The sequence below is a fragment of the Maylandia zebra genome, linkage group LG22, assembly GCF_041146795.1.
Source record: "Maylandia zebra isolate NMK-2024a linkage group LG22, Mzebra_GT3a, whole genome shotgun sequence".
In the NCBI taxonomy this organism is placed as follows: Eukaryota; Metazoa; Chordata; class Actinopteri; order Cichliformes; family Cichlidae; genus Maylandia; species Maylandia zebra.
In genome coordinates, this window is record NC_135187.1 from 21,982,257 (window position 1) to 22,008,717 (window position 26,461).

General features: G+C 40.8%; 1 protein-coding gene across 1 annotated transcript in view; it reads right to left on the minus strand.

Annotated features, from left to right (window-relative positions):
• Positions 1-26,461, minus strand: part of kcnh8 (potassium voltage-gated channel, subfamily H (eag-related), member 8) — a 64,596-nt gene that overhangs the window by 21,095 nt on the left and 17,040 nt on the right. The window contains exons 2-10 of the mRNA XM_076879380.1: positions 22,620-22,853; positions 18,352-18,483; positions 15,436-15,563; positions 14,000-14,237; positions 13,742-13,899; positions 7,532-7,736; positions 4,844-5,053; positions 2,554-2,753; positions 1,271-1,520 (exon numbers count right to left, since the gene is read on the minus strand). Of these exons, the coding sequence (XP_076735495.1) occupies positions 1,271-1,520; positions 2,554-2,753; positions 4,844-5,053; positions 7,532-7,736; positions 13,742-13,899; positions 14,000-14,237; positions 15,436-15,563; positions 18,352-18,483; positions 22,620-22,853 (1,755 nt within the window). The remainder of the gene's footprint in view (positions 1-1,270; positions 1,521-2,553; positions 2,754-4,843; positions 5,054-7,531; positions 7,737-13,741; positions 13,900-13,999; positions 14,238-15,435; positions 15,564-18,351; positions 18,484-22,619; positions 22,854-26,461) is intronic.

The following is a 26,461-nucleotide window of genomic DNA, read 5'->3' on the forward strand; positions in this document are numbered from 1 at the left end:
CCTACTGCAAAAGGAGATTGCTCAAAAATGGCATTTACACTCACTGGTCACTGCATTTGGTACATTTTCAACCGCTCTTTAACTCAAATATCTAATCAGCCAATCACACGGCAGCTTCATCCATCCAGCTCCATCAATATAGGCCTGTAGACATGGTCAAGGCGACCTGCCCAAGTTCAAAATGATTGTCAGAATGAGAAAGAAAGGTGATATAGGAGACTTCAAACATGCCATTGTTGTTGGCCGTTGGCTGGTTTGAGAATTTCAAACACTGCTGATCTACTGGGACTTTCCCACACGACAATCTCTAGGGTTATCAGAGAATGGTCAGAAAAGGAGAAAATGTCCAGTCAATGGCAGTTCCCAGGGTGCCTGTTTGGCTTCCAAGTTGAGCAGGCAATATGCTGCATGTGCTGGAGGGCTAAATGCTGTATCCCGGGTCTGACTCAGATCCAAGGCTTGTTGTCTCATCTTCACTGCACAATCTAATACAGACAAAAAGGAACCCCCAAGACATGCTTCTAGCTGATTGGAAGGCTGCAGAAGAATGTACAACAGATGTGCTACTGCTGCAGAAGACCACACCAGGTGGCACAAGAACAGGATACTTAGGCTACAATGTTGCCTGGTCTGACGATTCTCAATTTCTGCTGCAAAATTCGAATGAATTTTTAAATATGCACGGATCCATCCCACCTTGTTTGTGTAAATTGTTACAACCAAATGAGCATTGTTGCCTAACTGAGCTTAACCACAGCCTGAATATTGTTGCTGACCTATGACCCTGCACCATTATCTGATGGATGCTTCCAGCAGGATAACACACCATGCCACAAAGCTCAAATCATCACAAACTGGTTTCTTGAACATGACAATAAGTTCAGTGTACTTAAATGGACTACACAACCACTAGATCTCAATCCAATAGAGCACCTTTTGCAATGTGTTGGAAGATTCACATCATGGATATGCAGTCGACAAATCTGCAGCATCAGAGTGATAATAACTTCAGAGGAATCTCTGCTGAGGCCAGTGAGTTGACTTTTTAACAAGAGCTTAATAATAATTCACTGAAAATGCACAATAGCCTCTAGGACAATGTAATCCTTCAAATTCAAAACAATTAGCCTATTTTCAGGATGGGCTTTTACACAAAGAGCCACGCAGAGCTTCGTTATTAAGCTTGCTGTTTCCTTGTTAAAATTAGAAAAGATCTGTTTTCCTTCCGTCTTCCCACCCCCGAGCCCCTTCCTTCTCCCTTTTATCATACCCAGAATGGCCAGCACCATGCCATCTTTCAGCACTTCCATGGATCCTGAGCAGACAAAGAAGATGGCCTGGAGAGCGTCACCCTGTCGAAGGAGGTACTCTCCTGGAGCACAGAAAGAGGTCTTGATGTGCAGTGACAGGGAGCGCAGGCAGCCGCGACTGGCAGAGGCAAACAGCGACAGCTCCAGGATCTCCTTGTTAAGGTGCATGGTGATGTCAGATCGCAGCTCATCTGGGAAGTCCTTCAGCAGCTGTAGAGATGGGGGGGGAAATAGAAATCAGAGAAGGATGTGAGCAGCATGACACTTGTAATTGTAAGAAAAAAAAAACACATGTACCTAAAGTTAAAAGATATTATTATTACTATCATTATGTAGTAATAATTACCTTTATACACCATTACCAACCAATGCAACACCTGTGGCTGCAACACAGACAATATAAGGTGAGAATTTGGAGAAACGCTGTCATTTGCACATCATCTATCTGTCCATCCCCTCAGCGGGACAAAGATCTGCAGCTCAGCAGCATCACAGCTGATCAATGAGTCATCAGAGCCAGGCTTACTTTAATCAACAGGCCCATCTATAATTCATTTGTCTGGGTTTCATCATCATCACTCCCTCCACTCCCTGCTCTGTTTTCTGACAGCTGTCTTGCAGGCATTCACAGCCTAGAGGGACGAGTTGCTACTATACTGCTGACTGGTTGCCTCCGTTTCCCTGAGCTTATCAAGCAGAGGTGTTGTTCACCCTGTCTTACTGTGTGTTTTCTCTACATGGTCCTGAAGCCACATTTGCACACTTAGATCTGTTTGCACGTTTCCTTTCACCTGATGTTGTCTTCAACAAAAACAAAATCTGGTTTTGAAAACCAGCCTCGAATCATCATTTTTGAAACTGAAGGCCGAGAGCTTGTCCTCTAAATATCATCATGCATAGACAAAAAAGTCATGTCTTCTTCTCCCTGTGAGTCAGTGCTCAGGGCTAAACACACCTGCATTCACTGTGGGTAATCATAGTACCATTGATTGTATTTTCACCTCTACCGTGAGCCTAAATGTGGCTGACATGTAAGGAGTATGTGAACTTTCAAATGAGTTATCGGTCCCTGTGGGCTGTGCTGTTGGACATTTAAAGTACAAGTGAACAGACCAAGTAGGGAAAGGGTTAATACCAACTGAAGTAATTACTGTATTTGATGCTGATGTTGGGATATCGTCAATGCAAAGACACTTCCAATTTCAGTTTAGCAAAAACCAATCAAGTCGTCTTCCTTTCATACCTCGTTACAGTCGATGCCATTGTTGACCGACCAGGTTGTTTGAAAGTACTCCAGCATTCGCTGCTTGAGGCTCTGCGGCAGATGATGGACACGTATGAAGTCCTTGAGATCTTTGGTTTTGGTGTGGTACAGAGACCAGCGTGAGTACATCCTCTGGATAATGGCTGTCACATTACCAAAGACCAAAGCGTGCATCAGTGCTGCAGGTAAGAAGAGATGAAGAAGGAGAGTTAATGAAGTGGACAGTAAGCATGGATGACATACAGTGAAAAATGTGCTGACAGTGAATTGTCAAGACAGGGAACAAAAATAGGAAACCTGACTAAACTCTTTTCTAGACTGGTTTTGTATCTCACAGTAAACCAAAGAGAAACTGTCACAGTTCGGCTGTGTGGCAGGCAGGAGAAGGACCCAAACGCAAACTCACAGAGTCAAAAGTTAAACTCAAAAAACACAGCTTTATTGCTGGCGTGGAGTGGGACACGAAAAACAATACAAAATAAACTAAACTGGGAAAAACTAAAGCACAAGGAGCCACAGGGAAAAATCACACAGCTATGATGGAGGACGCAACACTGACAAAGAGAAACATGGGGCTTAAATACACTGAGGGATAACGAGGGGGAATGAGCCACAGGAGGAGAGCACAGCTGAGAGTAATTAAGCAGGACGAGGCAAGGGAAGCAAAACTAGAAACATTAACATAGAACAGACTGTGAAAGTAAAACAGGAAACACACTGACGGAACTCAAGACATGTGGACTTAACAGACTGGGGGAGACAGAACATAGGGATCTGAAACATGGAACAGAAAGGCACAGTAGATCAACATGAACATAACAACGCCACAGGGGAAGAGTAAAACTGAACACGATGAACACAGAAACACCAGACCTCTTCACAATAAAACAGGAAACATAATGAGACGTAGACATGACAACCCAAACTTCACAATGTAAGACACAGACATGAAACACATGAAAAGCAGGGGAGATTTACCATAGTTGGAAACACGAGGGGGAAATAATAAGAACTAGAAACACTTAAGCATGATAACAAATGAACTTAGGAACCTGAAGGGCTTACATAAACTAAAACATCAAAATGAACTAAAACTCAAAACACTGGGTCATAAGACCCAGGATCGTGACAGAAACATCAGCACAAGTGTTACAAGTGCAGCACAATAACAGTAGAAAAACATGGAATTGGACTCAGATCATAAGTTGCTCAAAGCAGGTCAGAGAGAAACATCTAGAAACAGGAACTCTGTCATATTTCTAAAATATTAAATAAGCAACAGGAATAAGGCAGGAATACAACAGTTCTGCCTCCACTTGATTTCTATGATCAAATAAACATCAAATCAACTAAATATACACATGCATATCCTGCAGCTCTACTCCTAGAACACAGGAACATCAGGATTAGGTCTGGCAGGGTCATATTTGATTGGGATGACAGATACCTGTCCTGTTCACCTAAGCTCATCCACTTTTCAGCGGTGCTGCAGCTGTGTCGCATGCTGCAAGACGGGAAAGTGGGACTGCTGTGACAGCGATTACTGATTGTGGCATGAGCCATTAATGAAAGAAAACTGAGCTTTAAGCTTCACCACTGAAAACTAATTACATTTTATGTTTTACACTGTTGTAAGGTCATTTAGTCATATTGTTATTCATGTTTGCATTGAATGATGGAATAAAATGATTTAATTCAATTCCACCCATCCAGTTTGGCCTATGTTTCCATATAAATATGAACAGGTGCTTGGTTCAAGTTTTTATTTCGTGTAAACCCAACAGGGATAGCGTGTGTGTGTGTGTTTGTGTAAGCACATGTTTGTGTGGTGTGTCTGTGACAGCTACTGCTACTGCCCCAGGCAGCCAGGGACATTTAGCATTTAGCTGAACCAGAATTGGGAGTGTCCACAGGGAAAACCCCCACCACGGTGACCTCTCCTCATCCCCAAAACACAAATGTAGTGTAACAAGCCAGTTTAAACTGGATCAGACCTTCCTGCAGTTGTCTGCCAGTGAAATATAACAGCTTACAGTGAAACAAATGATGGACCAGGATCAGATTTTGTTGATGTTCCATCCATCCGTCTATCCTGCTTCACTGCGTATCCGATTTCAGGTAAGGGTCATTTGTACAGGTAAGTATAATTCCACACACTGTTGTCTCAATCTGATCTCATGATAAATGTAAGCATTTCCATCATTTCCAAAACACGTGTGCACTCAAGTTAATGTGACGATATCTCACGACTGATCGTTTGTTCGTGTACCTCCTATAAGCATGACACAAACGGAGAAGATCTTCTCAGCGTCAGTGTTGGCTGACACATTGCCGAAGCCCACGCTGGTGAGACTGCTGAGTGTGAAGTAGAGTGAAGAGATGTAGACGCTTCGGATGGAGGGACCACTGCCAGAACCATTAACACCTCCTGTGGGATAGTACGGCGACTCCAGACGCTTTCCCAGTTCATGGAGCCATCCTGTTTTAATATAGTGTAAACAGCAAACGGATGGTCAGACAGAAACGTTAAATTTGTTTCAATTTCATAACAGCAGTTAATATAAAAATTCAACTCGACTTGTAACAAAATTTCCACAAAATTACCAGCCTTCATTTTTACTGGTTATCATGAAATCCTATGCAGTAATTGGTGAAAAGAAATCTGCATTGTTCTCATGACCCACTGGATATTGACCGGGATCCAGTTATGAAGATGCAAGAACAAGGTAATTGTGAACAGCACAGCTTATCGATGCTAACCAAAAATCAGCCCAACAGGCCTCGTTATACATAAGTGACCTGAGGACTAAAGGGGAAGCCTTGTGTTTCGGTATGAGAAGAATTAACACATTTTGCACTGATTTTACAATGCACACACACATAAGTGATGCAGTTGTTGCACCCACCTTTTTTTACGGCTCTACCGTAAAGGCTTAAAATCCTATATGAAGACCCTGATGACAAATGCATATACAGGTAAATATAAGATCTCACTTGCAGAAAAAACCCTGTATCTCTGGTTTTAACGGCACTTCAGAAATTTAAATATGACTTCTGTCCTGTTCAAGTTTGTCTTCTTGTGCACCTCTACACTATTGGTGATGAAAGCTTTTTTTTTTTTTTTAAACCAAAAAAAACCCCCAAAACCTGCAGCCAGCGAGCCTGCAGGTAGTGCATCAGGTGTGAAGCATAAAAATGAACATGACTTTGAAGTTGCTGAGTTTTGGGGATGTCCAGTGTTGTCACAGGGAGAACATTCATGAGCCAGAACAGCACAATCTTTACTCACCACAAATCCAATTAAGCATATTTCACTCTCTTTGAATTTGTCCACTTCTCCATAATAATAGTTAAAGGCTAACCGTTCTGACACAGTGGAGTAGACCCTACATGCAGCATAGATGCACAATTTGCAGGTGCACTGAACAGGACTCTCCGGAGAACAATCTATCAATTGCAGCTAGCACTGGAAGCAGTCCAGAGGTCAACATGAAGGTCAAGCTGAAAGGGCCAATTTTAAACGAGTTAATGTTTTTGGCCTTTAGGGATACAGTCTAGTCTGTCTGTCTGTCTGTGTCTTTTATTATACTAGCCTTTATTATAGCCTTTGTATGAGTCTGTTTATTGCACAGATTTTGGCCCATAGAAGCTCAACGTTTCTTTTATACTGAGTCTGACAAAACTAGATAATGACTCCTTCAGCTAGAACAGAAACTGAGGCTGTTTTTTTAGCCCCACATTTTGTCCCAGCATTTGATGTCACCGGAGTCAGTTTTCCATTAGCATCCTGTAACAAAGTTGATAACAAATCTCTGCAGGCACACATCACATTACATGTACACTGTTACCACAGTGGTGGGTAGCTCTGAGACTTATTAATTAATTTATTTTCACATGGCTACAATATAATGAATTCAATTAATTTTTGGTACAAAACACAGCAACAAATCTTTTTCTTTCTTTGTCTGGTTCTCTGTGATATTCTAGCAACATTTGTGGTGAATCAGCACATTCAATGTCTTCCTGCGAATGATAGGGGGTGGGAAGATTGTATTACATTACTAATCCAAGCACCAACAGCGCCTGAAGATGCTACAACTGATACTGGCAAAGTGCCCAGTAGCACCGGTGCTATGCTGAAAAAAAAGGTCTCGGTTACAAGTCGTTGTTTGTTTTGACATCATAGGATTTCAAAGGCGCTTCGAAGGAAGAACACTACAGATGCAATGTTTTATGTGAGACTGTTGATGGAGAAGTATAGAAAAGGTCGAAAAAAGTGGCACTGTGTCTTTGTGAATCTAGAGAAAGCATATGATATGGTGCCAAAGGAGGAGCTCTGGTACTGCAAGAGGAAGTCAGAAGCGGCAGAGAAGTATGTTAGGGTGGTGCAGGACATGTATGAGGACAGATAGACAGTGTCGAGGTAGGAATGACAGATGGCTTTAAGATGGAAGTGAGATTCCATCGGTGATCTGCTCTGATCCTTTTCTTGTTTGCAAGGGGACAGATGAGGTCAGGCAGGAGTCTCCTTGGACTAGGATGTTGTGACGACACTGAGATCAGCAGTGAGAGCAGGGAGCAGATGGATAAAAAATATGGAGGTATCCTCTGGAGAGAAGAGGAATGAAAAACAGGAACTATGTGTGTGTGAATGAGACGGAAACAAGTGGAAAGGTGAAGGTGCAAGGAGCAGAGGTAAAATAAATGGGGTGAACCATCCAACACAACGGACAGTACACGTGAGAGGTGAAGAAGAGAGTGCAGGCAGAATAGAGAGGGTGAAGAGTGTCAGGAGGAATTCGTGACAGAAGGATAGCAGCAAGAGTGAAAGAGAAGGTTTACAAGATGGTAGTGATGGTAGGAAGCAGATGATCCACTGTGGCAAACCCTAAAGGAAGCAGCTCAAAGAAGAAGAAGAGTTTGAAGATTTGCGGTTAAGATTTCCCCCGCCACTGACCAATATCCCAGTTGTTCGTGTTGTCCTCCATTTCCTTCTTGCCGATGATGTACCAGATGCAGGCCATCCAGTGAGCCAGAAGGGCAAACATGGACATCAGTAGGGTCAGAACCACAGTGCTGTGCTGCGAGTAGCGGTCCATCTTTTGGAGCAGCCTCAGCAGTCGAATTAAACGCACTGTCTTCAACAGGTGCACCACTGACACCTGTAGGTAAACAATAAACCAAGGTGAATCTATTTGTAGATAATGAAGTAACTGGTTACATACAAGTTTTACTGTTAAGAACTTTCACATTAAAGTGAAGTGGAATTCACATTTTGGATTGATAGATGTATTTTTAATTATATGGACAAGGATACATTGAATCTTCTTTAAAATGGTTCTTATTATCAAAGAGTTTAAAAAAACACATAAAACTGACATTCTGTACTAAATTTCAAAGCCAGCATGAACTTTAAATGATTGTCAGTTATTAACAGTAGTCTAACCAACAAATTCTTCTCAAGAGATATAAAAAGAAGTGTCGAAGAACTAAAACATTAAATGTATTTTCAGTTTTCTCAAATTAACCAGCCAACTGGTGTTAAGAAGCTCCCCACTATGATATTTATGGGAGGCATATCAAATAATAGCCACCGACTATGTTAATAATATTTGATTAAGCCACTTTTGTGCACATGCAGCACTAATTATAGGAAAAAAGAAGCATTAGTTACTCAGTTGCTCTCTGACTCTATAATGTGATCTGTATCAAGATTTGCTGATAACCTTGAATGCAAGAGAAATCAGCCTGTGTGTTGGTTTTGTGTCTTAACTTAAAATTCCCACCTTCAGCCGAGTTTGCTTCTCTGGACTTTTTATGCCTTTTCTGTTTTCCTTCATTCTGTAACCACTTAAATTTTGGCCCATGTCTTCTGAGCCCTCCTCTGACTTGCACCTGCTCCTCAGGCAAACTGCGCGAACAGTCTATCATTTGGGACTTGCTGTCATCTTTCCCCACAGGAGATGTACACACCAGGTATTATTAAGAAAGATGTAGGACAAAGAGGACATGTGATACATGTTACATGTGTATTTGTGTAGCGAGGAGAGGAAGCAGGGAAAATTGGGTGGGAAAGTAGGCCAAAAAAATACTGTATATAAAGATAGGGTGTAGTCAAAGCATCCAGACAGTTATCTTCACTTCCACAAAAATAAATAAATAAATAAATACAATAAATCATTCAGCTGTGATATTCTAATCAAGAAATGTCCTTAAAAGGGATTATGATCCTGTTCATATCAATTTAAGGAGAAGAAAAACAGGAGATCTCAAGATCACGTCACTATATTTAAAAAAAATAAGGACTTGGTTTTGGATTTCTCTGTGCAGTAGCAATTAGTCACTGAAGTAGTTTAGGCCATCTAAGAGAAAACAAAACACAGTGATTAGATAAACTTCCTTAAAGAAAAGGAATTCTCCATCAGCTGTGTATAACGGGGCCAAATCACCAACACTGCTGATAAAAATGGTCTCCTGCAAGTGCTTCCAGCAGCACCTTAGGGTCCTCTATGCTGAGCAAATGGAACAAAGCATCAAGAGAAGAGTGACACATTAGAATGATAAAAATAGTGTGCAGGAACACTGGGACCAAAGAGGTCATGCTAGTTAGGCCTTGCACGACCCAGGTAACATGATATATTCTGTGCACAGTGTTTAATGTCTCAACTAAACATTCAAGGCAAGATAACAAACATCACATTGCAAACATTGCAAAGCTAGCCCCAAAGTATGTGGTACCGGACCCAGAGGGTTTGTCTTTAAAACTGTAGAGGCTGGGAAATTATAGAGAGTCAGAGTGAGGAACCCTATGCATTGAAGATGGGGCCCATCAAAGGTGGCCAGATTAGTACAGTGAGATTAATCAGTCTGTCACACTACAAACAGCCTCTGTCATGCACCCAGAAAAGTCGCTGACTAGTCAGCGCAATCAAGACTTCAAGGAAAATGTCAAAGAAAAAGCATAAACTGCCAATTGTAGATAAAACATTTCTCAGTATTGCATAGGTCAGTCTCACGTCTAGACGGTCACTTTAACCTTGCATAGATGTGCAATGCATTGACTGTGGTGTGGTGTTGTCAGGGTACATCTCTGAATGCTAAGCTTATGCAGACAGAGAAGCTAAACCAGGGTCCATTAGAGTACCATGTGCTGACACACCGCTGCATATAATCCACACATTGTATGCAAAGCTAACCACACCATAACAACACAAAATCTGTGTGGATGGATGTCCAACATCTGTGTCCACAGCACATGCATTATTTAACATATGTAATAAAGAGTGTCTTTTCTTTGGGACAATTTGTTTCTCTGGCCCCTGGGTTACATTTGATGTGCAGACTCAGATATTTTCTCAGGCTCTGTGCTGATTATCAGCAGGGCACCGTATAACTATTTCATGTAGTAATAACTAGAATATATCAAGGGTTGTTTGTGTGTACATGGGTGCATGTGAGGGGACAAGGAGGTAAAGGAGGGAATTACAGTGCTTGAACAAAGCTAAGAGGAGGAGATATGTGGACTGTCCTTATCAGAGCTTCTCCAGTTTTATGGTAGCTTGTCCTATCGCCATGAGAAATAGAGAGCTGGTGCAGCACGAGGCGTAATGAAGCCTCCTACTGAGCCCAGGGGAGAGGCACCATCTCCCCTCCACTATCTATCACCACCCCACATCCCACCTATGGAGCGAGCAGGCTGCGCCACGTCCCGTTCTCTCCAGCGCCATGAGTGGTAAGCAATATAATGTAGCCAGCAATGCATATGTGCACCACCTGCTACTTTTTCCTTTAACTTTTCCTCCTGTCACTTCCATCTCACCCCTGCCATTCACATTTTCATTTCCTCTGCTTATCAGGTGTGAAATATATATGCTTTGCAGCCTGATTGCTTACTTCTGCTTTTTGTGCGCGTGAGACCATAAGGTTGCAGAAATGCTCATTATTTCTCCCCCTGTAGCCACGCCTTTAGCCCTGCACGCCTATCACAACAGCATGGCCAGTCATGCATGTTTATTTATTTATTTATTTATTTTATTAATGCCACGGTATCGGCCCAATAAGCATGAATAACATTGTTCCCTAATGCCAACAGGGCATCCAGCCATACAGACCCAGGAGACCTACTCACAGCAGCTAAATCAAGCGGAGGTTTCTGTTTGCATCAACTATGTACTGCTGAAAAAAATGTTCATATCAGTAAAAAGCCAGATAATCTCAGCACACTTTTCATTTAAGAAAGAAGTAAGAAGTGAATGAAATGTACATTGGTGGTAAACATTTTCAAGTGAAGAAATGCTATTCAAATTTCCGCTCAGGACACGTTTTTGGACCTCCTGTGTTATTTTCTTGAAAAAATATTTCAGTCAAGCAGATAAAAGCAAAATTTCTGTGGGAACTAAAATGTACAGTTGTGCATGGAAATGCACACAAAATTTCAAGGTCAAGGTCAAGTTTATTTATAAAGCACATTTACAACAGCTCATGCTGGACAAAGTGCTTTGTAAACTAAAAGGCAACTAAAATAAGTAAAATGCACAACAATGATGTTAATGGGGCTGTTAAAACAAAAAATGTTCAGGCCAACATGTGCTAAAAGCCAGTGGATAAAAATGTGTTTTCGGTAAAGATTTAAAATGTTCGAGTGTTTGTGCAGATCTAATATTTAGAGGCAGACTATTCCAGAGTCTGGGACCTGTCACAGAGAAGGCTCTGAAAGAGTAAAGTTTTAAATTGGATCCTGTAAGGAACAGGAAACCAGTGTAGAGAGGCCAACTCTGGGTTATACGCTCCTTCTGTTTTGAACTAGTCAGCAGATGAACAGCTGCATTTTGGACCAACTGGAGATGATAAATAGAGGTCTGGTCCAAAGTACAGAGAAAAAGGGAAGAGTATTGAAAACACCCAATAAAAAGGAATATATCCAAGGAAAAGGACTAATCGGTGAGTATTGGTAACCTGCCTGGAGCTTGCTGTTCATATAAACAGTGTTTTTTTTTTTATATTATTTAATTACATATTTCTTCTGTTCCTTTATTCCCTCACAGTAAGAGTACAGCATTGTGCTAAAGTCTTGAGCTACCCCTCATATCTTTTTAATTTTGTAGGAAAATGCAAAATAGGTGCGATGCAGTGAAACAAGTGCAAGCATAAATGATAATATAATCTATATATATCAAAAATCAGTCATGCTGAAAAATGAAGCTGCTCCCAATGAAACTCTGTGTAGAGGATCAAAATGTGATGGTACTTTTCTGTGTTCATAATTTCATCAGTGTTGATAAGCTCTCCAACACTGCTGATTGAAATGCAGCCCAAACCCATGACAGAGCCTCCACCATGTTTTACAGATGGCTGTAGACACTTGCTGTTATACATCTCTCCTGACCTCATCTGTACATATTGACTTTTTGAACCAAAAATTTCAAAATTGGATTCATCACTCCTGTTACCACTAATTTTCAGGCCAGTTCTTAATTTAATTTTGAATACCATACCTGTTTCCCTTCATTAAAAATGGCTTCCTGACAGCCACCCTTTCACTGGCACAATTTCTCATGAAGCTTCAGTGAACAGTAGCTGGATCAGCTGAAGAACCAGATGCATCTCTTAGGTCCTGTGTCAGGTCTTTGCTGAAATTTTCCCCTTTTCCTTAAGAAAACAACTTTCAAATACTGTTTATCGTTATTTTTATTTTTGTTTTTTGATCACTCTGCTTTAATGACTTACTCCAGACAATATCGAGATACGCTTCCAGTTTTAAGTTCACATTTCTTTGGGAATCACTTTGTTGGTGCAAAAATACTATTTTATGTCTGCCAACTCTGTTATGTTTTGCATTTTTTGTGCATTCAGCTATAAAATTTGGGTAAAATTATGTGTTTTTGTGACAATCTGCAGGTAACAAAATGATGCACATAAACCTTTTCATATATACACTTTCAGCGATAACCAGTGTATAGACACCCAATATATACATACAAATTACAGCACCCAGAATCATAGACTTGCTTTTGCTTAATTCTATACTTTTCCCTCTGTCCCCTTCTGTTTCCTAAACTCGTGAAATATGTACAAACATTATCTGCATTTTATAATACACAGAGCAATGATCATGGAAAATGAGAGCATTATAGAGACTATGAAAAAGAGCAAGAAAGTGCAAGTGACACAAAACAACAGAAAAGTCACAAGATAGAATGCGAAACACACTAAAAACAGAAATGACTGAGACATATGACAAAAACAACAGGGAAACAAAAGAGAGGAACACCGCTGAGGCCCCATGGCTCATTTCGGTGAAAGATGGCTTCTGTTCTCAAAAGGGACATCAGCATGAATGCTCCTGTCCTTAGAGGAGACTTCACGCAGAACGTTCCTCAATTACTAGCCATTCCTGCTGATCCCAGCGGGGAAATGGAGGAACTCATGGCCTGGTACCCCTACACACAAATCCTGGCCTACTGAGCATGTGGTATTTCCATTAATAGAGTCTTGTATCAAACCGGTACCACTGCCTGCAGCAGCCTTTTACTACTCGCATCCTTTCCCTCCCTCCTTACCTTGAAAGTAAATATTTTTTTTCATTTTGCTGATTTTTTTCAAACAGCGGCCGAATTCTTCTATTAACCGTCTCCTTTCATAACACAGATCTGTACACTTTCTTCCTGCTCTTTAATACCTGTTCTGTTCTGAGCATTTAGTCAAACACGCACCTATTTGAGACTGGATGCTTGTGTGCATCCATCCAGTACTCCGTATTGAGCTTTTGATCCACTCTACAGCAGCTGAGTGAGCAAACAGTGATATTCAGCACAGTCAAAGCATCCCATTCTCTAAATTAGAGACCAGAGAACAAAAAGTTCTATAAGCAACCAATCAAAACCTCCCTAAAGTGCAATGCTTCAACTCAGTGACATCATTCATCCGGGGACAAGACAACACAGTCTACCTAATTGCTCCAGATCTCTGTTTCTTCCTCCTCTCAATTGTTCTTTAGGGGGATATGTATTTTACTAAAGCAACAGAAAAAAAAGTTTTAATGATGCAGATGTGATAGTTTTGTCAGTGCTTGCTCAGTGCACGTAATTAATATCCCAAAGAGACACTGAAAGAGCTCTGGAAACCAAATTATGTTGCGGTGTTAGGCATCGAGCCAGTTGCTACTCACCACGCTGACTTTCACGGCGTAGAGCAGGTCAAAGGGCAACGCGGCCACCAAGTCGATGATAAACCACGTGGTCAGGTAGTGGATGCATATCTGTCGTGCGTCGAAGACCACCTGGCCTGACTTGCTGACATAAGTGGTACGAAAATTGAAAACGATGTCTGGCAGTTGAAGAAAAAAGACACACACAGGCTTGGTGCTTATTATGAAGACTCAATTATTTACAAGTGACAATAAAACAGTTTTAAGACAGCAACCGACCTATGATGAACAATATCTCCACGGCAATGTCACTGACGGTTGTGCTGCGGGTCAGGTCGTCATCGTTACCGATGAAGCACACGTTATAGGGCACCGTCACGGCAACGTAGAACGTGGCGAGCAGAATCAACCAGTCCCATCCTGCTTTGAATGTGCTGTAGTGTAGTAAGATGAATTTGGATTTCTTGGCATCTGCTACCTTATACTCGGGCAGAGCAGGTAGGTCGCCAAACACATTCTGGATGGGACAATATAAGGGGGAAAAAGCCAGTTTATCCACCTATTTCCATCTACAGTCAAGCGAAAAAGAAAGCACGCCTTCTTTTAATTATTCAGGTCATGAAGGTTTGACAGCATTTATTAATGCACAGCTCTCATAATGTTCCAACTTTCAATCAGGTTGATGTACTGGGCCATTGTAGCACTTTGATAATTTTCTTTTCAGAAATTCTGTTCAACATCCTGTTGCATGTCCCAATTTGGGCCAAATGTTAGCTGTTTGACTGCTAATGTCTTCATTTATGACTCTGAAATATTTTGGTATACAGAGGGGTTCATGGTCTCCAAAGTATCCAGCTCCTGTAGCTGAATTTCTTAGTCTTTACCCCCCATCACCGTGCTAAAGGTTGGTATGAGTTTGGCTTTCACCGAGTGTGGTGTTGCACATTATTGCCAAATATCTCTGCTTTGGTCTCATCTGTCCAAAGCACATTGTTTCTGCAGTGTTCAGTTTAGTGAGAAGAGGGTTTCTTCTGACAGCTCTTCCACACACGCTGTCATTGTTCTGTCTTATTCCTATTGTCTTTAACTTTAACATGTAGACTTTGAGATGTAGCTCTTGGACTTTTTGCAATACTCTGAGCATTGCACAGTCTGACCTCGGGGTGGATGTGATGGGACATCATGCTGGCAATTGTCTTGAATATTTTCTACTTGTGAATCTATTTCACTGTAGAATGATGGACTTCAGATGGTTTAGAAACGGCCTCATAGGCAGCAACAATTTCTCTAAGATCATTGCTGATGACTTTCCTTCTTGGCATTATGCAACACACACCTGAATTCTGCAGACCAACAAACTGCCAGAACCTCTTCTTTCATAGAGGTGCTCACACTTGCTAATATTCAGTTAATCAAGTACATTAGACCCTCTTTTTACCACACTGCTTTTGCATTTGACTTGATTTTTTGTTAAATAAATAATCACATTATTAATACAGGAATGAAATTACTCAAACTATTCATATTGTTGTAAATTCACTGTTTGTGAGAGATATTTGCTCCTAGCCCTTGAGTGTGTCCATTGTGCTTCACTAACAGCAGTTATCTTCTTAATTCCCAAATTGCACAATCTGTCCCCATCCACTTTTTAAATGAATCCTTCATCACAGTGCATCCTGTCCCATTGTTTGAAGAGGCTGATGATATGATGATACCTTGTTGAGTTTAATCTTGCTCTTCTCTCTGCTGTGTAGGTGCCCAGAGATGTGGTAAAGTACGGTACTGCTCCGCAGACGAGCCGAGCTGAAAGGAGAGCCTGTTTTCACCCTGCCGCGCCGTCGCTCTGGAAATGCACACAGGGAAAAATTAGTACACACCGCTCTACAACACTTTACCCCCCAAGGTTAACTGATGACTGAACCAGCCATTATACTTGATGAAATACATAATATTCTGCCTTGAATAGGAAAACATGAATATGCAGCAGTGGGAATAATTCATTTCTAAGCAAACTGTGTTATTTGATCAGAAATGCAAAGATAGTGAATGATATTTACAGTCCTTTGGCCTTTTGTTTGGTCAAAAAACATTTATTATGCTTTCATCCGCTGTACTGGACAAACCCGTTGACTGATAATGTCTTATTGTGTAAGTACCATCTCGAACAAAACAGTGCAATTTTCAGCTTTGATAAGTCGCCACTGGGGCAAAGAGGCAGTTCAGTAAGGTATATTTTCTGTGGTAAATTGCTACTGGTGTGGGACTGTGTGTAGCAGATAAAGTAAATAGTGCAGGATAGTGCAGGAGTGATGTGTTCAGACTGAGGAGTTGGGTAATGGGAGAAGGCACTTTATTGCTGCTGGGTTCTGGGCCTCATTCTCACCGCTGCGCACCCACAGCAAAGGACTAAGGCTAGATTGGCTTGAAAGGGGATAACAACGATAACAAAGCTGCAGAATAGAAGTGATAACTGCTTCTGAGTGTCCTTTGGAAAGTATATGAGTTCTCTGGTGTGTGTTGTGGGTGTGTGCGCGTGTAGACCACAGACAAGGAGAAAAGACAGGGCTCATCCATAACACGGTGCAGCCTTGGGGGACGCGACACGGCAGGAGCACAGAGGCAGAGACATTCTTATTTTTAGATCTAATGAATTTCCCTCCACGTTTAAAGCCATTCTTGTGTGGGTAGAGGGGGCACACAGGTAGGGAGGGGTGGATGTTGTGCATAAGTAGGGGAAGCCGTGGACAGATTGTAAAATCAGATGGAATAGATGAGAAACTCATGGAGGGATGCAGTTGTGAAAAAAGTACTCAAGGATGCAAAAAGTCAAGTAGAGGTGAGAAGCCGTTTTGCCAAAGGTGAAAATGTTTGTCATAAAAGAAGAGAACAAACAAAGGAATGACAGGAGATCGACAAGATACGCAAGAGTCTCGTCTTAAGCTTGAAAGTTTTTGAAGACTCTTCACCTCTCATTCAAGAGGCTTCTTCAGCTCTAAAAGCAAAAGGTGGAGGGTCCCACGTATTTAAACCCTGGTGAGTTGTCCCTCGAGAAGTGGTTGTTGACCAATATTAATCATGAAATAAGGTGTGAAAAAAGGTGTGGGTCATTACCACCAGAGGTTTTGGGTGAAACCACTGTCAGACCTTGCCCCACCCTATCATCTAACCTAATGAGGTTACTTGAAACATGATTTGTGATTTGGGTAAGGTGCTTGTGAACGGAAGAAAGAAGAGTGACCTTTACCCTTTAGGTGCACTTGTACAGTGTTGTCCTGTCGAGCTCGCTCTTCTATGTTGTGTCATATCTTTATGTAGTGGCTGTTTGGGTTTTTGGTTAAAGCATAAAGTTCAGGTCATCACTAAACGGAAGATCAGTGGTTCGATCCAGTCTGCATGCCAAATATCCTTTGGTAAAAATACTAGATGGCCTAAGTTGATCTCCAAATCATCCATGGGAGTGTGAATGGGTGTGACTGTTGGAGAGCCATTAACCATAGAAAAAAGTGCTTATATGAATGGGTGAATCAGACAATTTTTATAAAGCACTTTGAGTGCTCAGGTCTAGTAGAAAAGCACTATGTAAGAACCAGTCCATTTACCATTTGCCTTAGTTCACAGGAAGACACACATGATTAATAGTGGGTCTCAAACCCATTATACTGTGCTGTTTGTCTGTGTCAGAGGCATGCAGCATCAGCCTCTTTCCTTTTCTATGAAAAGCATTTCATTATATGGGCAAAAATAACTTTGCTTTCTGCTTCCAGTTCCGCCTTATTTACAGAGTAATTAGGCAAATCCAGAAGAGGAAGGTCTGAGATGAGAAACGTGAGTTTGCTTACTTCACAAGCACATAGATTCACACACATTGACTCTGGCTTTAGCTTAGCTTCTTTATGTATTGATGAAAATCACAAAAGCTGGAAACATTGATTGAAGTTCATTTTTAAATTCCCTATCAGACAGAACATGCTAATCCTGACCAAAGCACCTGAACAAAGACTGGTTTTAGATTAAAAAAATAAAAACAAAAACCGATCTATTGTCTTGAAATGCAAGTAAAGGCTTTATACATAATTTATTTAAAGACAGGGACTGATACAGTGGTTAGCACTGTTGCCTCACAGCAAGGTCTTGTATTTGAATCCACTGGACATGTGGGACCTTTTTAGGGTTTGTATGTTCTTCCTCATGCTTGTGTGCGTTCTCTGTGGTAAACTTGCAATTATAATTTGACCGCTGGGATAGGCTCTAGCTCCCTGACGCTGAATTGAATGGATGGATGGATGTTATATTAACTCTTGGTCTTTAGTTTGCACTACAACCTTTTGCCCCACAAACCTAACTTGTACAGTATGCAGTAAAGAAAGATGAATAACAGTATAAGGGGACCTTACTACTTTCCATTGGAGAGATCAAATACACTCAGCTTCAACACATATTTTATGCAACAGCTTAAGGGGATTGTTTTTGTCTACATCATGAAACACCAGTTTAACTATTGAATCCGATGGATAAGCTGTGGCTGCTTACATTATAAAAATCCACATGCAAAATGAAGATTAAATATTTGGGGATTCTGGTCACCTCTCTTTAGAGGACATAACTTCCTGTACATAAATGCACATACAGACCTTCCCTCTTGTCTTCTTGGATGGCTTTGACTTTAGTGTCAGTGATGTCCTTAAATGAAGCCAGAAAGAGCACCACGTCGCCTTTTTCGTTCTTAATTGGCACAATGTCCAGCAGGCACCAGAACAACACAGCTGAAAGGGGAAAACACACACAAGATTTACAGTTTGTGCGTATACCGGTGTGTTTATGCAAAAGCAACAGTTCCAAAGATTTAGACTTATTAGTGAGCCTGTCTACAGCTGGATGCCCCTCGGGGGAAGCAGAGACTTTAAATAGATCAAGCCACTTTTCTCCAGGCACAGCAAGAGATGAACCCATCTCTGAGGTCCCATCTCCTGCTAAATAGATTCCTTGTCAAAGAGACTACAGGTCAGTATTGTGGGCAGTGTTTCTGATCAGAATGAGTGTGCTCGTTGTGGTTATTGTGCACTTGTTAAACGATTGATTTACCAAAGGAAAGTGTCATAGGAGACAGATTTGTGCATCCAGAAAATACAAGTAGACCACATTGTATCCTTTTGTATGTACTGTAGATGAGCCAAAAAGTTAACAAAATGCATACTGTGGAATTATCTCCAGCCTGCCGTCTGCCTCAACTTTGTGGAACATTTCTTTTTAGTTCATTGTTTTGGTTCCACAGATCAAAACTTTGGGACTGTTTTTACAGCTCTCATTAAAAGCCACTGTACGCTGCCTGCCGAGCACCGAACAGCAAACAATTAGGAGCATGCTAGTGAGCACAGTGGAGCATTCAGTAGCTAAGGGACAGATGTTTTTCACAGAATTTTGATGAGACTACAGCAGATTGAGAAGAAGAGCAAATATTGGGCTTGGATGGACTGAAAATTTGAAATGAAACTAAATCGTGTTTCGTGTCCTCTGGATCTGCATATGTGCAGTTGTCTGCTTATGAGTTTACTCCATCAGCTTAAAAAGTGATCAAGTCAGGGCTGTATCTAAAAGCGAGTTTGTGTTCCTTAAGGACCGTCTGGAAGTCTTCTTTATGTTAATTATTTAATCACATCAAATTATACCTAATCCACATCAAGCTGGGGGATTGTGCATGGCTGGCAGTAAATAATAAGGACAATATTTAAATAAACCTAATCTAGGTAGGTAGGTGAACATTTTAGTTCTTTAAAAGGATTCGTCTTTTTTTAGCACACAATGTCACTGTGACAGTAGAGATCTTTGCTCTACCTTTACTGCTTTTCTGCTCAGTAATTAGAAATGAGTTGTTGATCAAGAGGGATTTCCCATGGAGTTCCCTCCCATCTCTCCCACTCACTAAATCCCCCTCACCTCATGATAACTAAATCTCAGTATTTTTCGTCTCCCCGTGTGTACGTGCGAATATCTGTCTGCCTGCAAGACAAGGCAGCACTATCAAGTACACAGTGAGAGAAAGAGCCTTCTTGATTGCGATCATGCAGCGTTGGCTTTTCTCAGGCAGACAGATGGAGGACAAACTGAGTCAATCAGCCGCGTTTACTTTCGGGACGCTGCTGTGACAGACGAAAACGAGAGGGATGAGGCAACACAAAAAGGCTGAGGCAGGGGAGGAAGCAGCAAGATAAGGAACAGAGACATAGAAAAAGCGGTGCCAAAAGAACAATGTGGAGATGGTAATAAGACCGGGACTGAAACAAATGGCATTGCCATGAGAGAAAGAGAGAGAGATGAAATGTAACAAAAGGGCTGAGTGAAAAGAAAAGGAGATGGTGGTAAAGACAACAAAGATGCGGGTAGAAAATCACATCTGTGATGCTATTAGCAAAGCTGTGTATACCCTGCACGACCTGCTGAATTTGCTTTAAAAGCCAATCAAAAATAAACACATGCAAACATGCTAAAAAATCTGACATGTGCACGAATCACCATCTCTGTTTTACTCGTTTTGAGAGAGCATGCAGCATGGCAAATCATCTTCACAGCTGCTGTCAAAACAGCGTAATCACAAACAGCTTTTGATCAGTTCACACAATGGTGTTTGCAGATCTCTCAATTTCTAAGTCCTCTGCAATATCAGACAGATTTGTGTGTTTTGAACATCCTCTATTAGGCGTGCACTAAAGTGCAGTAAATATGTTGCATGTGCATGCAAACTTTATTATAAACAGCAGTGAAAAAAAAAACAAAGCAGGTAGTACGGCAGTCACACCTGAGTTCTACTTATTGCCAAACGCACGGGTGCAGGAACATCAATTACCCCATGACTAGATACTAATTGGACTTTTATATTAGCAACCCATCTACACGGGAAGCCTTTAGAATCTCCTCTGTGGTTGATTCTGCTGTGTATTGCCTAATTGATTTTGATGTGAATTTGATGAATGTTGTGAGTTTTGAGTCGATATACTTTTGGGCTCCTGCAGCTGTCCAGGTTTTTAAGATTTTTGTGACTGGTGGAGCATCACTGGTGAATATTCCACTCATATCCTAAGTGGAAGCTAGTGGAAGCAAGTAGAAAAAAAAGCTCTTTTTGGTTAATTAAAATCTTTTTTCAAACCTCGTTTTAGTCTTTAGTTTACTTTTAACCAACTACAATAACCTTCTGGGCAGGACTCGAGATGTGACAGAACATGTAGGTAGTACAACATCAGTCAAAGGAGAAGTTGGACTTCTACTGCTGACTTTTACTCTTCTGGAGATGAAGAAATGTGTGCGGTAAAACCAAGATGGAAAATAATGATTTAGCATCCAATAATTTGGTTATTTATAATATTTTTCTGTCTTTCCTCTCACACCCAACCAGTGTTGGTGGAGTCTGGTTCTACTCGCGGTTTCTTCCTGTTAAAAATGAGTTTTTCCTTCCCACTGTCACCAAGTCCTTGCTCACAGAGCCGTACCATTTCTTTCTACTATTGTTGGGTCTTTATCTTTCAATATAGTGTCTTGAGGAGTTGTCATGAATTGGCACTATAAAAAAAAAATGGAACTGAATTGAATTGAAAGTAATATGATGGTCCTCTCAGCTGTAACCTCATCTACAGTATAGACTGGCTGAGCCCAGTGCTGTGTAAATTGATGGCAGCTTTAGAGACATTGAACCAACACTGTTTGTTTGAATCAATGTTTAGAAACAACAGCTCGTAAAGTGACAAGCTCATTTGATCGATTTAAAAACATTAACAGCTGCTGGAACTTGCGGTTCTAGCAGCTGTTGCAGGCTCCATCTCCGTGCCAACAGAAAATAATGTCGAGGCAGGTTCATTGCTCACCACTGATCTGTTTGGACAAAACAAAACAGAAATCTCCACAACCGAAAGTGAAAAATAAAGCAATCCAGTCAGATTATCAAGGAAGAGACTTTGCCCAGTTGCACAAGAACAGATTTCTTTTGTTTCCACAGACTTTATCAAATGTGTCATGTTGAAGGCTCAGTTGGAAACTCACGAATGAGCCCTAATGTGAAGTGAAAGAGAGACACTAAACTGATAAAATGAATAACTTTCCTCCTGGATTGTGACAGAGGAACTGCTGAGGTATTCACTAAAAAATACAACATTTGGCTGTCTGGGTGGAAACGTGTTTTTCTAATTATTTTGTAGATTCACAACTGGATCTGTTAAAAAAAACAAACCCCAAACAATAAGAAATAACAAAAACTCTTAAATGCAGGGGTACATAGCACCATCTCAGCTTGTATCACAGCAAGTGTGTATCTGCTGGCACCCTGACGATCTCATTATTTTGACTCCATTTTGTTCATTGGCCGGCTCGCTAATCAGCGAATCACACACCGAACCATACTGCACCACAGCTAGTTTCTGGTCTCGGTTTAATTGAAGGAGACGGGGTTAAGGAGTCACTAGCAGACAGCTATTAAAGTTTAATATGTCTCAGAATTCAATAATAACTGTAGGACATTCCCGACTGGTGGCTTTGTTTAATCACCATTTAATGAGAATGGCTCAATAAAAGAAGTAATACATCCATGCCTTCTGCCATTGCTTCATCTATCGACTGGCCCATCTACGCCAGGTTAAATTGACCTTCCTCAGAAATAGCCACACACAACTGCCATTCATTCGTGGAAATCTGAAAGACAAAGTACCCCATGGTGCAGTATCTAATAGCTTTCTGAGCCTGCCTACCATCTATGATTCCACAACCTAATTGGCAAATGGTAAATAAAGGCTCAGACTCTGCACTGCGTTGTGAAGCGACTCGGCATGAGCTGAAAACAAATGATAAATGAAGGGAGCCAACAATAATTGAGCACGCAACTCAAATACTACAGCTAGGAAAGTGACATTTGACTGACCTGTCTTTTTGTAGAACATGATCTCATCCTTAAACTCTTTGCGCTCCTCCAAAGCCTCGTCGATGCTGAGGATGATGCTTTCGCTTGTCTCAGGACCATACAGGAACTTACAGGCGCAGCTCTTCTGCATGACCTCTGCCCGAGAGAAGCCTGTGAGCTCACAGAAGCCATCGGAGCAGTACACAATGGGAAACCCCTTCGACACCTGAGCATTGGCCAGGATGAAGTTGCTGTCTGCAAGAGAAAGAAAAGATAGAAAAGACTATTATCAAGGTTATGGTAGAATTTTGTTTTGTTTCTTTTTTTCTATTTACCTGGAAATAATGAATGCCTTTTATGAGGTTTCTGCTAAAAAGGAGAAATAAATGGAGAGCTCAGGATAGCTTAGTTCAATTCATAGCTCCTTTCCAAAGAAAAGGAGTAAACTGTTACATTTGGCCAGTGACCGAAAACAGATATAAAACAGAACTCTAAGAGCAAATTTCATTTTAATTCTTCTTTATTTTGCTGCTTCAAGAGGCCCTTCAGGTCCCAGAACCAATCTCCTAGCAACCAAAAAAATACACCATCTAAATTCACCATTGTTACTAACATTTCTTCTTTTTCTCCTCTTTACCTTGGTGCTTGGGTAGTAGTGTACAACTGGTTTTAAGAGCATTTTCACAGAAAACAGTAGTTCTGTATGTCTGAAAAAAAAACCCATTGATGAACCAAAGCACTAAGGAAACTAAGAGACAGCCTTTATTGCTGAAAAATGAGGCCAATGCAAAAGTGTCTCTAATGGCCACTTGAAGCTCATTCCAAAGGCGAGTCTGTCCCAACAGATTCCTACGACGAATTCAAGAGTATTAAAAGCATGTTTACAGGCTGGTACAAAAAGCAGTTTGGCCTTTATTCTTCCCCGTTTTATAACAACAGTACAATTTAGTGAACTTTTTTTGTTTTAAATAACTCATCCATTTGGTTAAAGCCTATAATTAGGGGTGTGGTTGCACTGACTGCTTTGGGTCCTGACAATTAATTTATTTCTAAAACTGCTTGTACCTTTGGGGGCCTCCTGAAGTATTTTAATGGAATTATCTGAAAAATGACTGACAAGGAAATTTGTGCTTCAGTTTTTTTGTGAATGAAATTCTGCTCTTTGATGAGTCTGTTACTTTGCACTGTTTAGCAGATATCTATGTACACTAGTACAGTTTATGGGTGCAGCTTACTAGCCATGGTTGGTAGCATTAGCTGATAATTTGGTGCTCTATCCTCTCATCTATGTGCTATATGGACAAAAGTACTTGGCCTTCTACATTTTATGGCTACAGGAATCGTTTGGCCATCGAAACTAATGCCATGAAGCTTCCAGTGCACAGTCTCTGTGCTGATGTTAATGGCAGAGGAGGTTTGGATCTCTGCAGTTACTTAGCGTTGCAGACCTTTATGCACTATGCACCTCAGAACTCAGCGAATCCACACTGTAATTTTATGTGGCAGAGTTGCTGATTCTTAAAAACAACACAGCTTACAGTTAACATGGAACAAATTTGACAAATAATCAAATTTCACACACAAAGTGTCAACACTGGCATCCTATTACAGTATCATGCTCAAATTCAGTGAGCTCTTTAGAATGAAAGCTTGCAAAGGCCGATTGCACCTGATCTGAAAAATTAAGAGGTGTGGCTTCATACTTTTGTCCACATAGTTTCCAAAGCTAACATGGAAATGGTCAAGACACTAACATCAAGGATGTCAGAATGTGCAGCCCAGAAGCCAGTGGATGACATCACGGTGGGTATGGCTGTCTTTTTTATACAGTCTGTGTACAAACCCCAAATTTGCTAACAGATGCCAGCATGCTTCAGAAAGCCAGAAGGAAAACCGCAAATGGGTGTCAATTTATTATTTTTTTTACCGGCCCAAATGCCTAATATGAGACATCTTTCATATTGCACACTGCCATCTCATCCATATTGAAATGAGAAACTAGCTATCATCATTTCTTTTTTTCTGGAAAGCTGAACATTATGAACAGAAATTTGGCCTGCTCATCTGTGGAAACTGTACTGCCAGCACTGGGACACCAAAATGCTTTTATCACCACCAACTTCTGAAACTTCAAACAGTATAAATGGAATCGTTTTCAACTGGTCAATGACTTGCTCTCACTTAGCCACTGCAGTGATATTTTAACACAGAAAAACTAATTCTGATAGGATGGGGGTTTTGTTTTGTTGTTTTTTTAGCTTAGACACATAAAGGCCTGTGTGGGTAAAATAAAGGTTATTTAACTAAATAAATTAGTGATTTCTGTGTAGAAAGAAATATGCCTATGAAACTCCTTGAAAGTCCCTGGCTTTAATAAACACTGATTTCTCATTTGTAATACTCTTAGTGAGAGTCGTGTTAAAGATAGGCCATGGGCTCAGGAGAAATTTTGGTAAAGAGTGAGAGAAAAATCTGGAGAAGGGGATCACTAAGGGAGACGTGACGTGATGACAGTGAAAAAAAGAATCACTGTGCTGAAGTCTATCACAATTAATTAGCCCATTTGTGTCTAACTCTAAATACCCAGTTGAAGTGGACCAGCTGTTTCTACCTGAATCCATCTATTAAGGCACACAAACATACACCCATGTGTGCAAACAAACACCCACAGTGGCAGGATTGTGCAGAATGATGCTGAGCTGTGCTGACAGACAGCTACTGTTTACAGTACAATGCCCATTATACACGACAGTTGACTATGCTGCTTTGACGGTTTCTATAGTGCGTGAGTGTCTATAGGTCTATGTATTTGCGTGTCCACTGCTGTAATTTGATAAGCAGTCAAACCAGCAAATCCTTGTCCATGAATTACACGATGAAGTAAGAATACAGATACATGCATGGCTTCATTTGGTATTGAGAAATTATACAGAACCCACACAAATTTTGAGACATTTGTATAATCAGAGCAAATAAATGAGCTGCAAGCACTTTACTCGATACACCAAACACAAACCCACAAAGTGACACGAGCTTGTTTATAATCACTGGCTGACACATCCTGCAAAGTGACTTGTTCAATTATGTTTCATTGCAAAAATCAATTTTCTGCATCAGTAAATCTTTTTTTTCTTCATTCCAGGTAATTAATAGTTTTATGTTTTATGTCAGGGTTTGTTGAAAGCAGACACCTTAGATCTGAACTGGGAATTCAACTACAGGGAACAAAAATCTTGTATGTGACACAAGAGGAACGAGCAGCTTGTTCCTTTTCTCGAATCCCATCAAGAAATCAATAGTTGCTTCAGCACTCTGACAGTGCTCACTATAAAAAAAATATAAATGTCATTATACCCGATGCTTTTAGGTTATTTAATAACAGAAACACACTTGCTTATTAAAGCTTTAGTACTATTTCCATCATCGCTATTACTTATTGTTTAATATTGGCTAAGATGTAGGAAAACAGAACAGTAACAGGAAACTGTTTTGGACACTCACTAGCCTCTTTATTAGCTACACCTTACTAGTACTAGGTTTTACCCACGGTTTAATGGTGTTTATGCCAAGTTCTGATCGAATGTGCTACAAAGCACAATCCCACGTTGAAAGTTGCATAAATCAACTTTTTTCCTCATTCTAATTCTTGGTTTGAACTCCAGCAGGTTCTCTTTACCATGCCTAAATACACTGAGTTGCTGCTGTGTGATTGGCTGATTAGATATGTGAACTTTCCAAGTAGTTGAATAGATGTACCTAATGAAGTAGCTGGTGAGTGTAGTTTTGGTGGCAATTTGAACTGTAATAACCAATAAAAACAAAAATAGTCTTTAGCCTTTCCAAGTCCACAAGTCTGCTTGGGT